Source organism: Dendropsophus ebraccatus, chromosome 1, assembly GCF_027789765.1.
Source record: "Dendropsophus ebraccatus isolate aDenEbr1 chromosome 1, aDenEbr1.pat, whole genome shotgun sequence".
NCBI classification, from domain to species: domain Eukaryota; kingdom Metazoa; phylum Chordata; class Amphibia; order Anura; family Hylidae; genus Dendropsophus; species Dendropsophus ebraccatus.
This window is the reverse complement of record NC_091454.1, coordinates 92051429-92067858: the sequence shown is the minus strand read 5'-3', so window position 1 is coordinate 92067858 and position 16430 is coordinate 92051429. Positions and strand designations below refer to the sequence as shown.

Here is a 16430-nt window from a genome sequence, read left to right as displayed (position 1 = left end):
TATATATATATATATATATATATATATATATATGTGTGTGTAGCCCCATAAGTGATGCAGCATTACTGTAAAAAAAAAAAAAAAAAAAAAAAAACTTTTTCAATAACATCTGGAATTGTTGACTTATATTGTGATTTATTTAGTATTTCTTTTCAGTCTCACCTTTAACTCCCCAATAGAAGATAAGAGTCCGGCACCATATGCTCGTAACTGTCCATCTTGTTTGCAAAGTCCAAATTCAATAGTAAAAAAGTAGCACTATAAATAAATAAAAAATTACGAGTTACTTTTTTGTTACATTTTTTAAATTAATAATACTATTTCTCTATAATCCTATATACTCAAATTTAAAGGAGTTGTTTTATTGAGACAACTCATTTTCAGCAGAAACAACTGACCACAGTAATCTCCTTACCACACTTTAATCCAGTATCTGAAACCCATCTCATCTAAACAAACACTTCCCTTATAGTCACATTTGCCTTACCCAGCTATATCACTCTCAGGAATAAGATTTGGTGCCATCTTCAACTTTTTTGATTACATTTCTGAGAACATGTCAAAAGTTAATATTTTTGTGATGCTTCTCACTGTCCCATGTTAATTAATGGGCTAGGTAGGTGATGCGGTGTATGGAGCGAGCGCCAGGATGTGTGTGTGTGTGGGGGGGGGGGTAATCAAACACTTCTGCAGCTGAAGGCCTATATTTACCCTGCTGAAGACAGAGCACTAAAGATGAGCGAACCTCGAGCATGCTGGAGTCGATCCAAACCCGAACTTTCGGCATTTGATTAGCGGTGGCTGCTGAACTTGGATAAAGCCCTAAGGCTATGTGGAAATCATGGATGTAGTCATTGGCTGTATCCATGTTTTCCAGACAACCTTAGAGCTTTATCCAAGTTCAGCAGCCCCAGCTATTCAAATACCGAACGTTCGGGTTCGGATCGACTCAAACCCGAACCCGGTTTGCTCATCTCTACAGAGCACCCATCTAACCGATCCATGCAGTGCCATAGCATTGCACTGAATATTATAACTGCTTATGAAAGTTCTCTATGAGGAAAAAATGAAAAAAGTTTTTAAAAATGTATTACCCTCCCATGATAAAATTCGAATGACCCCCCCCCCCTTTTCCCATTCTCTATATAAAATGTATGCATACAAAATATACATATTTGGTGTTGCCACATGCAGAATTGTCTAAAAATTATAAAATATAATATAATTTTTTTTGTCACATTGCAGATTAAATTTTATAAAAAAATTATCAAAAAGTCTCATCGACACAAATGGTAAAGATGAGTTATAGGGATAACAATACTGTGATTTAAAGCAATTTTTTGTGAAAAGTTTTTCTTTCTTTACATACTAAAACATTACAAAGGCTACATAAATACGTATAAAATGTCAGTTTTATGGCACATTAAATGGTGTAAATTTAAAACAACTCAAACTTGAGAAATTGAGTTTTTTTTTTTATTTCACGTCATAAATATTTTTTTCTTTTAGTTTTTGCAGTATATTTAATAGTAAAATGTAGGGTCTCAATAAAAAAAAAAAGTACAGTTTGTACCACAAAAAAAAAGCTAATTTATCTAGTCCTGGAGGGGTTAAAACATAGAATTAAGTCTGGTAATTTAATTACAGAGGAAATTTCCATATGCCTCTGTCTTAGTTAATTCTTCTATTGCTTGTGAAATGAAGAAAATTAATGAGGGAAAAGATCTGTAATTCCACCTGACTAGGGAAAAGTCAGCTATTCATACTGCCCTGTGCATAAAGAGAAAAGAAAATGAGCAAAAACGTCTGCTTGACAAGTTAAGGATTCTTTTATGTAACTGACCTACTTGTTACACTGTGTCATAACTGTCTGATGCTTTCTATCTGATTTCTCCTATTCTCTCCTACTTTGGTGTCTACATTGTCTATGTTCTTGTATAAATTGAAGCAACAGATGTGTGTACAGACCTTCCCTTAACTCCTTAGTGACTGGCCTATTTTGGGCCTAAGTTTTTTTTTTTTGTTTTGTTTTATCGTTGCTTCAAAAAGTTATCTTTTTTTTTGCCAACCTAGCCATATGAGGGGGTTTTTTTAAGCGCAAATTTTACATTTTATTGGTGCCATTTTGGGATTCATGTAACTAATTGATTAACTTTTATTAAACGGGTTGTCAAGGCTTAGAAGAACATAACCGCTTTCTTGAAAAAACAGCGCCTCTCATGTCCTTAGTTTGGGTGTGGTTTTAAAGCTCAGTTCTATTGACGTAAATGAAGCTGATTTGTAATACCACACACAACCTGAGGACAGGTGTGGTGCTGTTTGCACAAGAAAGTAACTGTGTTTTTTACTATTCATGGAAACCGCTTTAACTTTTTTGAAGGGTAATATAAAAATTGTCATTTATTTTTATTTTTGCATATTAAATTCATGTTAGTCAGCATGAGGTAAAAATATCAATCTCTGGGTTCCTTCGATTACGGTGATGTAAAATTTGTATAGCTCACAGTTTTTCAAAATTGTAACGTGGTTTAAAAGCACTGCTGTGGTTTAGAAGCTCCCTGTACTGGGTGGGAGAGAAAGTCAGGGAACGGCATGGTCTGCATAGTGTGGTCTACAGAACTGTACTCTGAACAAGGAAGTCTTCCTCACCTTCCAAATCATAGCAGATCCCCTTCAGGCTGGGGCTTGCATCAGGGGACAGAACTGTGGAGGTAATCTCTCTATAGCTGTAACCCCTTTCTCCCCAGACAGAGAGTGCTGCATGTATGTGCCCACATCTGCCCTGCTCATTCCTTTATGCTCCCTGCAGTCTCTGTCAGTCCTTTTCATTCCTGCTATAATGTACCTGCACTTACACTCAGCCACTCACACTGCTGTATATAGATTCTCACTTCCTGATTGGTCCATGCTGGACACACACCGCTTCCCCATTGCTTTCATATGACCACACAGACCTCTGACAGTAGCCCTGCTTCTCTATTCTAGGCTGTTGTACTACGCTCCTGCTCCTGCACCTCCATCCTGTATCTACAAACTGCTGCTGTTTTTTCATTCTATACATTATACACCACTTAATGATCGCTATACTCTATAGTAACTTATAATATGACATATTCAGCTTTCTAAGTGTTTGTTTTACCTGTTATTCAGAATTTTAAATAATCATGATTTTAGTGTGTGGAACCGTTTGTCTGCATTTCAATGATTCCTTATGGGGAAAATTTGATTTGGTTTAAGAGTGATTTGGATTACAAGCACAGTGCCGGAACGAATTATGCTGGTAATCCAAGGCACCACTGTATTACTATTTTGGCATGATAGAAACTATTATGCAAAAAAAGAAGACCTGTTGCCACATTCCAAGATCTATAGCTTGCTTATTCTTTATATGACTGTGTGGCATAAGGAAGGGGGGAAGGGCTAGGGGAGGGGGAATTGGGCTGGGGGAGGGGGAATAGCGAAATTGTTCACTATTAAACGCCTAGCAGTGGTAAGAATAAGTAGGAGCTTACACAGTTTCTTCCCTGGGGGAAGTAGAAAGAAGTTTAAACTGCTGTTATCTGTACACAATTTGTACACAAGATATATAAGGAAAGTCTCTTGCCACTGATATGGGAAACTGAACCTTTTCCAGATGAAATCTTGTAGTGGGAACATAGCCCGAAAGGGGTTGTTAACCACGTTTTTTTTTCTTTCAAATCAACTGTTGCCAGAAAGTGCCAGAGATTTATAATTTACTTCTATTAAAAAAATCTCTGGTGTTCCAGTACTTATCAGCTGCTGTATGTCCTGCAGGAAGTGGTATTCTTTCCACTCTGGTGAGCAGGAGAGGTTTTCTTTGGGGATTTGCTACTGCTCTGAACAGTTCCTAACATGGCCAGAGATGGCAGATGAGAACACTGTATCAGACCAGATAGAATACACCACTTCCTGAACCATGGAGAAGGCGACACCCAGTGGGGTATGGGAGCCTAGTCATGCGGCACAACGCTGGCACGGGGACATGTAATCTTAGTGTCTTTTTTTATTTTCCCCCCACCCCCTATAATTATTTTTACCCCCGCTGGAGAAGTGAATATCAGCAATACAATTGTAGGTAATAGGTATACACCCCTAAAGGTTATTCATTCCTTCCCATCTACCTTATGGCATACCTCCCAAGTGTCCCTCTTTTGGAGGGACAGTCCCTACTTTTGAGCCAAGTCCCTCTGTCCCTCACATGTCTCTCTTTTTGTCCTAGGAGTTAGATTTGCATTAATAAACCTTTTATTTTTCTCTAGAAAGTGTCTTACTACTTACTATATAATAGACCCAGACGTGCATATTATTCTATTATGTGGTGAATGTTGGATGTTAAAATTTGTTATATACAGATGAATCATGTGACATTATGGCCTCTTTCCATTGTGCGGTCCATGTCACCTACTGTATATGACAGTGGGTCCCTGTCAATGCGGACAGTTACTGAAATATATTTGTAAACCTGTCCGCAGTTGTGGGTCCGTAATTACAAATAGGGTTACTGATGTGTGACTGGGACCTAAGGATGCAGTCACACATACAGGATCTGCTGCAGATTTGCAGATATCAATGTAACTAAATGTATGCATCAATCTGCGGCCGTTCCTGTATGTGTGGAGGCATCCTTAAATGAAAAAGTATAAAAATGTCCTAAAGTGAACCACATATGTCTCTCTTTGGCCATCCAAAAGGTTGGGAGGTATGCTTATGGTGGTTTTAATCAGAGCAGAGGATAGCTTACCCCACATACACAGAATAAAGTCTGTAGGCTTAGGGTACATTCACACACACATATTGTATGCAGCATGTTTGATACTACATGTTTTCAGGTCAGTGTTTTTGGCTTTACTAATGCTTGTTTTTGTGCTTCAAAAAGAGCGAACACACAGTATCAAAAATATGCTGTATATAGTATGTGTAAAGCCCATATGTTTCTTTATGTATTCAGTGTTCATCAATCTTAGTGGTGTTGTAATTCTTGTGTTTGGAAGACAATAATAGGTAACAGGCAATAAACCATACAAAGTTTCATATAATGTTTTGTGGAATAATTAAATAAGAAATTGAGCCAGAACCTCAGAGAAAGAAAAACTTAATATGCTTTGGTCTATAATTCTTTATGGGTCAGTTTTAGACCCCAAAATGGTATACTGTTGTCTGTTGTTATATAATATTTTGGAATGGTTATGATCAGTCAGGTAAACAGAAAAAAACACAGACAGACACAGACAGGTGGACCCTAGGCTTGAACCTGCCCTCCTATCCCTGCCTATCTACCCCTATCTGCCCTAGTCGGCAGCGGGTAACTGGGCGACAGTTCCTAGCCTGGAAAGGGGAAACACAGAACAAGACAAGACAGTACAAACACAATAAAGCAGAGTGAATAGTCTGAGTCACAACAGGTGAGCAACAAGGTACTAAATCACAAATCAGAATCACCATAGTGCAGTTGCAAACATGGACAGTAGGTAGATGGTAAAGAAACAAGGCAATAGGAACCGCATACATACACAGCAGAAAAGCTCAATGGCCAGCAAGGTGTAAAGTGACTGGGGGTGTAATATAGGAGGTCACGTGTCTGGTCCAGAATGCAATTGGACCATCACCCTGATCTTCAACCACAGGAACCTGACCACAAAACATGCCGATTAGCAGGAAGACTTGCCAGTCACAGAAAGAAACAAAGAAATAAAGTTTAACCATGCAGTGCCCAGAGAGAACTTGGGTCCATGAAACAATAACGTATGCAGGGAGAAAAAGCCAGTTGTGCTCTACGGCCTGGGGACCATGCCGCGGCCCCAACAGGTGAAGTTCATACAGGTATGCTGTGTCCATTGCTAATTGCAGGGATTAAGTAAATTTTACTAAAAAAGGCACAAAAAATCCAACATTATTCTACAATAAGCCAAAAAGTAAACATGAACAAAAAATATAAAATAAAAATGATTTGCACATTTAATAAATGGTCAAGAACAGATGCCCAATAAAAGCAAATAAACTAGGTAAACTATATTTAGTTTAATAAAAATTGCTTTAGAATGACACAGGTTGAGTTTGCTGCGTGCCCCACACTGCAGCGTACATAAGTAAGATGCATCATATTAAACTCAAGAGCTTATTATTTTTCAAAAGCCTTTTAATATTTCCCTGTGTGTAATTTCATTTGTGTAGCTACAGAATTCTAAATAGGTTTCATTAATAAAGCGTTGCCTGTTCCTGTTTAATCATCTATGGCAGCGGTTTGATTGTAGCGGTGACTGAAGGCAGAAGTCCCTATTATTGTTAATTAATAGAATGCCAGTGCACATCAGTATGGATCGATTTGATTGGTACAGATCACAGCTCTGATTTATTACAGCCTGCTTGAAGGATGGTATCATTATTGATATTTCATGCTGAAGACACTGTAGATGAGCCACAAGTTAACTCAAGTGAGGCATGCACATTAGGGAACTTAAAAACTGTTATTTGGAGGGAGCAAATACATGTCTTCAGAAACAAAATGTTTTTCTGGCTTGAATGTTGTTATTATACTGGTGTAGTGATTGCCAATATGTGACCTAAATTATTATTTTAAAACAAGTACTCCTTCAGTTCTGTGCAGTTTGTCTAAGGCATACGCACACAGGTAGCACTTGAAATGTCATGGTGAGGACATACTGGGATAATACCTAGCTATTTAGTATATTATATAGTAGTGGAATTAGCACTTGTGGCCAGAGCTTCTTTACATCTTGTTTTGAAAGTCTGACTTTGCAGACGAATTACGCACAGCTCTTTGCTCATGGGAACAAAAAGGAGAACATTGGCCTGAGAACAGTCAAATCTGCAAAAAAAGACGCTTGCAAGTGATTAGCCTATTTTACAGATTGCTGGATTTATAGCTCCAAATCAATGTCATTATTTTAGAGTAGCAAAAAATGCTTATATAAATACCAAGAAATTCTAAATACATGGAAGTATAAAAATAAAATTAAAAAAAACAAAGATCAAGGCAGCCCGACCTGTTTTGCAGTAACCGGTTTCACTGAATAATTACCTACTTTACATATTTCCAGCAAATCACTGGGAAATGTTTGACTCTAGGTGTCAGACATTAAGTTTTGTTCTTATTCGATGGGAAAGTTTTGTGAATCCCTTATCACACAAGTACAAATTAGCATACATTCATTTTTTAAGTGTCTTTTATAGATGAAGGTGAGTGTTTTCTCTTATAAATAGAGGCATATAGATCTTAGCTTAGTATTATTGTGAAATACTATTATGTATAGCAGGTCCAGTTCTAATACGTTATCTTCTCCTTTATGTTAATATGCATCTTGTTGCTCATATTAGAGTTACTTCTCCTGAGCATTGGTTCATCCCAGATTTTTTCTGTGCCTGGTTTTAGATGATGCCTTATATCTATTTAAGACCTCGGCTACTACTCTCAGGTAGTGGATATATTTGTTTCTAGCCTGTGCTGTCTGTCTGTTCAGTTTTTAGTTTTTGAGTTCTTCTAGTCCTGTTCTGGTCTATTATTCTGTGTAGCTCTGTTTGTACAACTGCACTTAATTTGAGACTTCCTGCAAAAACCTATTACTTCCTACAGGACTACTGCTTTATTGCTTCCATCAATCACTTACATTAATGACAAGTTACCTTACCGCAAATGCTGATGGCTCTAACTATTCTGCTCTACCAAAAGTCCTGGGGTCATCTAAGAACCATAAGCCACATTAAAACAATGGCAATTTAAAGTGAAGCCTGGAGATTAAAGTATACATGTCATTATAAAAACGATTGACATGCCACAGAGACACGTCAAAACTTTTTGATCGTCAGGGTCTGAGTGTTTAGATCGCAAACAATCAAATGAATGATCCAGAAGAAGTCTATGGACAGTGCATCCCCCCCCCCCCCCCGAAACTATGTGTCCATCCAGGGTGGCCCCATAGACCTAAAAAATGCTTCTGTGAGGTGCTCAAAGACTTCTCCCAGCTCGTTCTCCTGTTCAGGATGGGCCTGGTCCCGACTAATAAAAACTTTTAGCATGTCTCATGGTAGTATCAACGCTATAGTTGATCAAACATTTTAATGAGGGACTGTAGGGAAAATCTGGAAGGGTATCATAATTTGGCTTAATGAGGGGCACTGATAAATGAATAAGAGATTAAAGCACTAAAATGTTAAAATAATTAAACTACCGTATTTTTCACTGATCATACCTAATACCTGGCACACCTGATCATAAAATGCACTAAGATTTATTTTTATTTTTTTTGGGGGGGGCAGGGGGGTTTCTCTGTTCAATATGTAGTAGTGCTTATATTTAACTTCAATTCTACTCCCATTTAAGTAAATAGGAGCTAAGCTGCTGTTACAACTGGGAGAAGCAATGGAAGAAGATAAATATTAGCTGAAGCAGCAGCCGCTGAAAGATAATTGCAGCTGCTGCGGGACATTCACCCACCCTCTGCGGAGATCTGTCAGCAGCTGCTGCTTCAAGTAGCACTTTCTTTTTATGACACTTCCCCCCCACTTTGGGAGGAAAAAAAGTGCATCTTATAAAGCGAAAAATATGGTAGATTGATTTTTTAAGCAAAACTGACAATGGCATATAAATTGACTGTGCATAACTTCCTTGGTGATCATCAGTAGTCCAGATCAGCTCCCCACAGTGAGAGCCCAAATGTTGTCAGTGAAGCTCAAGGCCTTTGTGAGGCCTCTCGGGATACCTAACATCGATTGTTTCAGCCTTTCCCAGCAGGCTGAAGCAATCAAGTGCAGAATTTATGGATCAATGCAGTAAATATACTGCACTGATCTCTATGAGCAAACAAGTTATTGTTCATAGAAGTACCCTAGGAAGACTACAAGAATAATAAATAAATATATATATGTATAAATATATATAAATATATAAATCCATCCCATAACAAGAGCTTATATCACCCCCCCTTTTCCTATTTTTTTAATAAGAAAATGTAAACAAAAAAAAATTAAACATATTTGGTATTACCGCATATATAATTGCCCAAAACATTAAATGACCATATTCCAGTGTTTGGCTATGTTCACACAGCATTTAACAGCATCCATTGCATAGTAATGGATGCTGCTAAACTGCCGGCCGCCAGGCTGCCTTTTGGAAGCTGCAATTGGGATGTTCCTGCAGCCCATACCTCTGTATTGGCTGCAGGAACGTTCTTTTCTTACAATTGACTAGCGAGCACCTTTGGGTGTGCCCGCAAATCAATTTGCCATTCACTTCAATATAATGTGCGCCCGCTGCGCACATTACATTGTCTGAACAGCTATTATTTCCGGACGCTGTTCACTGAATAAAAATGCAAGTGTGGTACTGATAAAAACTACAGATTATAGTGCAATAAATTAGCCCTATAGACAAAAATATAAAAATGTCAGAAGGGTCAGAAAGAACGATTATTATTACATTATAATTATATATATATATATATATATATATATATATATATATACACACACATATATATACATAATTTTAGGGTTTTTTTAGTAGTAGTAAAATAAAACAAAATTATAATATAAATTGGGTATCGTTGTAATCGTACTGACTTGAGGAATACAGATAACATGTCAGTTTTACAACATGGCAAATGGTGTAAAAATAGCCTTTTTTCAATTTCACCTCACTAATAATTTTTTTCTATTTCACAGCATTTCTATGGAAAAAATTAAGTGCAATTTGTGTCGTAAAAAAAAATGTACATGACTCTGTAGCAGAAAAAATTAAAGCGCTATAGCATTTTTGACATAAGGAAGAAAAAAATCAAATATGTATGGCCCATCCAATAGTCAAGCCGAGCACCACTTGCCTTTAACACTAACTGTAAAATAAATAAAAGCAAGTAGTTAAAGAATGCCTATTTCTCTGCCAGGTTTCCGGAACTTTTTTTTTTTGCTTTCTGAGTTAATTTTTTTCTTTGCTCATTATTTTTAGTTTAATGTCCAAGAAGAGAATATATTGCAGAACTACAGAATTAATTCTGGAATATAAAGTTAGCACCTTGCTGTGCATAATGAGTACTTTTCCCAGCACATAAGTAGAAAGCGTTAAATGCATTGTGAAAGGTTAAGTAAGTGTTACACATCTTTCACATAATGTAACACATATAAAACCTGTCAGCCCACCTTGAGTAGGCATTTGTGTAAGGAAAATGTACGACATGGTTTAAAGCCAAGTCAAAATTGTGGATGAGAGAGGAATTTTAGGGTGCTTAGGGGGCTAGGAGTGAAGGGAGATGGCATTGAAAACCTCTGCTTTATCTATTAATCTCTAACACAAAGCAACTTGTCATATGAAAATATACAGTAGTTACAATGTAGCAAAGGCAAATTTGCAGGAATACTCAAAATAATTAGTTGTTTTGTAATAAAGGACAGAGTTATAACCTTGTCATTGGTTGCTAGGTGATAAGCTGGTATCTTTAAAGCTTTTTTTTTCTAGTAGACAGGAATATACTGTAACTGAATAGATTCCATTTTCAGTTTATCTATCATCATGTGCATTTAATTACTGTAATGAAATTGAAAATGAATGGGCGTCTATCGATGACAGGCATGTGACGCATCAAATGAAGCACAATTATAAAACCTCAGCGCAATAAAACAGATGTCTTTTCAATAGCACAGTAGGCTTTCTTCTTACTGGCTTAGAAAAATGAAACAATACCCATACACTGGATAAGAATAGGGTAGATCACCTGATCACAAGAATGAAAGTAATAAGCTTTTGTAGATCATGCTAGTTCTTGCAACATATTATTTAAAGGAAAGAGTACTCTATTGTTTAAGCAAGCTACTAGAAGAGAGTTAAAATAAGCTTAATAAAAGCTTACATTTGTAACAAAAGGCAAATGAATTTTATATAAAAGGCCTGGACCTTTTACAGAGAAAACAGCTTACGCATAGAGATGTCAACAATGAATGCAGAAGCTGCAGTAGGCGTTGACTGCTGGATGAGAGTCCTGATGCCGATGACTAATAGTTTTGTTTGGAGAAGCAGTTAGGAAGAGATAAGATTAGGGTACAACGGTTTGTGAGGCCTGTCTATCTGGGAAACTGCAGTGAACTGAAAGACAGAGTCGGCAGGGCAGTTTGAAGAAGTGGGAGTGGTTTTAAGGCTTGAGCAGCTCGGCCATTGTAGTGTTGGGAGTTAACTCTAGGGTATAAGGCTAAACTCATACTTGGGTCAGGTGGTAGCCAGATCCAGTGGAGAACAGTAAAGGCTGTATTACACGTAGCGATTATCGTTCAAAGATTTGCTATAACGATCATACACTAGTGATAGCTAGCGATTTTTTACATTCACTGATTACTGTTATGAATGATCGCTTTTACTTCGTTATATGGTCATAATCATTCCTCAGGACTACCCAAACAATATGTTTCATGAGCGAACGACTTATTACACGAACAAATATGCGAATGATGCGAAAAATTTTCATTTGTCATTTCATTGTTGGGTGTTATTACACGGACAGATAATCTTTAATTTCAATTGTTTTAGGGAATTTTTAAACGATAATTATTCCGTGTAATAGGGCTTTAAGGTTCCTATTACACCAAATGATTATCGGCCAGGCTTGGCTGATTACTGGCCATTCCAGCCGATAATCGTTTGGTGTAATGGCTCCTGTTAAAAGACCCTGATAAGCCAACATGCACAATGTTGGCTGTTCGTGGTCTTTCAGCAGGTTAAAAATCATGATAATGACAGCAACATAATTTTTTTCAGTGCTGAATTTCAGCGCAATTTTCATGCTGTTTTTAGCATTTCCCATTAAAGTTAATGGGAGCTGGAAATCACATGTATTTAGGGTCAGGGGCTTTTATCCTGTCTGAACTTACATATAGATAGCCGACAGTGAGGGTAACCATATATGTCAGTGTTAACTGTCTGAATATTATATACATGCATGGGTCAAACAATGGCTTCATATGAACACGTGGATCTGTTGAATTTATATTACAATCTAACAATTTGTTGTAGAAATACAGGTATTCAACATCCTTTACTTTTCATTATTAGCTTTAATTTGCAGGTAACCATGTTCAATGAGCTATGTGGAAATAAAATCCTTTGCATGAAAAATCATGTGATTTCAGGAAGATACAAGCCTTTCCTTATAAAGGTTGCCAACACATATCAATCCCATCCGTCTAATGGGCAGAACATACTGTTATACACTAGTGACTACATTCAGCCCATTTCCCACACATCTACATTTGTTTAGCAGGACTCAATAGCATGGTGTTCTGCACTTGTGAGTCCCGCTAAATAAATGTAAATTTGTGGGAAATTAGCTGAATGTACTCATTAGCTAATCTTTATGTTCAGTTCATTAACCTTACTCAGCCAACTGCAATACAGCATGTACAGTATATGACCTGGTTTAGGCTATATACGTGAAAAACCCGCCATTTTGTGACATAGTGACATATACACATAATATACACTCTGGCCGGGATCGCTAGTGGCCACACAAAAAGCTTCTATGTCAGTTTTGTGCGGCCACTATTCATTGCAACCGCACAAGCCTGACAGGTCACACAATAGAGAGTGCGGCTCCATTGTGTTCAATGGTGATTTGGAGATGCAGGTGCAAACGGATGCGCCCGCATCCCAATGCAGCACAAAAACAGATTATCCAGCCGGTACTGCATTACCGGCTGGCATGATCTTCACTAACACAGGCCGTTCTGTGACCTGGCTGGTAATGTAGTACCGTCCGGATGATCTGTATTTGTGCTCAATTGGAATGCGGGCGCATCCGTTTTCACCTGTATCTCCAATTCACCATTGAAGACAATGGAGCTGCATTCTCCATTGTGTGACCTGTCAGGCTTGTGCGGTCGCTATACAATAAATAGTGGCCACAAAAAACTGACATGTCAGTTTTTTGTGTGGCCGCTAGTGATCCCGGCCAGAGTGTATACTATGTGTATACACTGCGGCCGGGATTCCAAAGACGGTAGCAGAATATAAATTTCCTATAATTACGGCTGTTGTTGCATATCGGCAACAATGGCCATGATTTATAGGAAACTTACGTTGTGTGAACATAGCCTATGTCAGTATACCTTTTTTGGCAGTATCCTGTATGATATACTTTTTTGTGGGATGCCCCCCTATGGAATAGCACAGCAAACTGCACTGTTTAATGCAGCTAGAAATAGGAAAACATATTTATTGTTTAACAACCCAACAAAAATTCATTATTTTAGAATCCCTATGGTGAATAGGAACTCATGGAAACTTTTGACATATGTATGAGGAGCTTTGTCAAGTCCTACAGCAAACACTACACTACACTGTGAATATCTGTTCAATCCTTGACAACCCTCTTGTTCTCCTTTTTACTCTCTCACATGCCACTTAATTTCTCAGTGAATAATAACAGCTAAATTACTAACTTAGTTTTTTATTACACTTGTCTTCTACCAGACAATTATAATAAATAGATAACATGAGGACCTATAGAAGAGCGCCTTTAAACTGTCACTGTAAAACTGAAAATTAATACTAAACCTTTGAGCATACATTTAGAAAAAAAAATATGTTTTCATGTACAGTGCTTGTAGGAAACATTTTGTTCACTGTGTTTAAATGAAACCAATTTAAATAAATTACAATACAAATGATGATCCAGTATTAAAGCATAATGCTTATTATATAACTAAATGAACGATTCCCTTCTGCACTAATTTATGGCTGTGTTATGCATAACAAACCCCTTGAAATAAAAACTTGATGATGGAATACATTTATTCTTCCTTGTGGTTTTGTAAGTTTGTTTGCTATGGTTAATGCATACAGGGAAAAAGCACCCAATACTGCCACCTGCAGTGTGTTTGACGTAGAAATTTCAGACATTTAAGCTTCAATGTACAGAGATATAGCAAAGGCAATTTCATCATATGGCATGATTTGATGATAAGCGTGTTAGGGTTTTCTCTATGAGACAGTAGGTAGATCTATCAATCTTATATCAGTAAGGTTTTATAGTTACAGAACAATATTATGACTACAAACTGTTTTGTTAAATTTTACTTTTTACTGTTGTTGTTGTTGTTATTAATACTGTTCCTAGTCATATGAGAATTATTATTGCTTAGCTCAAAGAATCTATAACAAAATTAGCCCAACACTATCAATTTTTAATATTATCATAGCCTGGAAGCAGCATTTTGGTCTATACATACTGCTGTGCAGAACTTTAGTCAATAATTCCCAATCAATGGCTCAATTGCATCTCGATTGATTCCCCTTTAAATACCATATTTTTCATACTCCATTAAACTTCTTCCTAACTCAGAAAGTTATGAAATACTCTATAATTTAACAGATGGCTTAACAGGTAATGATTGTAGCTGGGCCAAAAATTTAGATTTTCACAACCGTATTTCTTATATCAAGTAAGCAAATAAATAACGTCGTATCTGCAAGAATAATATTGATAGGCTTTAGTACAGCCTTTAGGGGGCTCATACATCACCTCGGAAAAGTGATCATACCCCTTAAACTTTTCAGTTTCATTTTATCACTGTACACTTACAATTTTAAATGTATTTTATTTGATAGACCAACACAAAGTAGCAAGTAATTGTGAAGTGTAAAGAAAATAATATATGGTTTTTAATTTTGTTTTTAAATCTGGCATATGTTCTGCATTTGTATTTAGTCCACTGTACCCTGATGCCCCAATATAAAACCAGTGTGACCAAGCACCTTCAAAAGTCAACCCATTAGAAAACAGTCACCTGTGCGTAATTTCTTCCCAGTATTACATGAGAGGTTTGTTAGAGAACATTAGTGATCCAACAGCATTATGCTCTGTTTACACGGAGCAATAATTTGTTTTTTATAACAATCAGCGTTAGATAAATCGTTAGTAAAATCGTTATTGTGATTGTTTTTAAGATTGCTTATGCCCATCTCACACACTAGGGTGAATTGGTGATAGACTGTGCATTTGAAGCGATCTGCGAATTTTTAGCAACCAACGACGATTTGAGAACATGTTGAAAGATCACAATTAACTATTTCTCGCTCATCGCTTAATCGCTCACTGTGTTTACACGAGCCGATTATCTCTCAATTGCGATCATTATGGCGAAAATTTGAACAATATTCAAACAAGACATAAAAATTAGGGATAGTCCGAACCGAGTTCGGTTCGGGTTCGTACGAACCCAAACCCCCGGTAATGATTCCCACTGTCTGCCCACTCCATGGAGCGGGCGGATCCAGCGGAAGGACCACCTGGAAAACTGGGATACAGCCATAGCCATAGGCTGAATCCCAGTTTTCCAGGTGTTACTCCCGCCGTATCTGCCCGCTCCACGGAGCGGACAGACAGCGGGAATCTGCTGCCGAGCATTCGGGTTCATACGAACCCGAACCTCGGCAGGTTCGGACCATCCCTAATAAGAATCCCATTTGCAGTTTGTCACAAGCCATTTAGAGAATACAGCAAACATGTGGAAGACGGGGCTGTGGTCAGATGAAGCATAAATTAAAACTTTTGGCCTAAATGATAATGGGATGTTTTTCTTTAGTGGGGATTGGAAGGCTGGTCATAGTTATAGATAGAGCTAAATACAGGACAATTCTGGAGAAAAACCTGCTAGAGGCATCAAAATACTTAAGACTGGGATGGAGGTTCACCTTCCAGCAGAACATAAAAACATACAATCAGAGCTACAATGGTATGGTTTATATCAAACCATATTCATGTGTTAGAATGGCCCAGATCAGACCTAAATCCCATTAAGGGTAGCTTCACATGTACCGGACTTGCAGCGGATTTCACGCTGCAAGTTTGCAGCAAAATCCGCTGCAAATCCTTGTACTGTGAATTTCCATAGGGTTACATACCCCCAGGGTAATCTTCAGGAGTCTCACATGCAGCCGCGGCGCCGAGCAGATAATGTATGCTGCAGCTTCCAGGTGGCAGGGGGCTAAAGGGGCTGGGTTAATGAAAATTACGCTGTGAGTATGCAACCCCATTGAACTTCACAGTACAAGGATTCGCAGCAGATTTCGATGCAAACTTGCTGCGAATCCGGTTCGTGTAAAGCTACCCTAAGAATCTATTGCACTTCACAGATACTCTCCATCTAATCTGACTGAGCATGAGCTAGAAGCTATTAGTTCTAGTGGTGATGATTAAGCGCTACTGTGCGAAATGCGTAGGTCGAGTCATGCATCCTGCAAGTTTTTAAATGTATGAATAATAGCTAAGTTTTATCTCCTGATATCACATCCTGGAGTGCTGGCTTCAACTACCAAACTACTAGCTTCTGTCTGCATCTAGTGCTTGGCCAACACCCAGGAGCCGTACACCCTCCACCTACTACTCTCACTGCTACTCTAGACACTT

At 37.8% G+C, this 16430-nt stretch overlaps 1 protein-coding gene across 1 annotated transcript in view; it reads right to left on the bottom strand.

The window, feature by feature from the left end:
- TPH2 (tryptophan hydroxylase 2) overlaps positions 1-16430 on the bottom strand; it is a 171146-nt gene that overhangs the window by 20283 nt on the left and 134433 nt on the right. The window contains exon 9 of the mRNA XM_069955934.1: positions 163-258. Within this exon, the coding sequence (XP_069812035.1) occupies positions 163-258 (96 nt within the window). The remainder of the gene's footprint in view (positions 1-162; positions 259-16430) is intronic.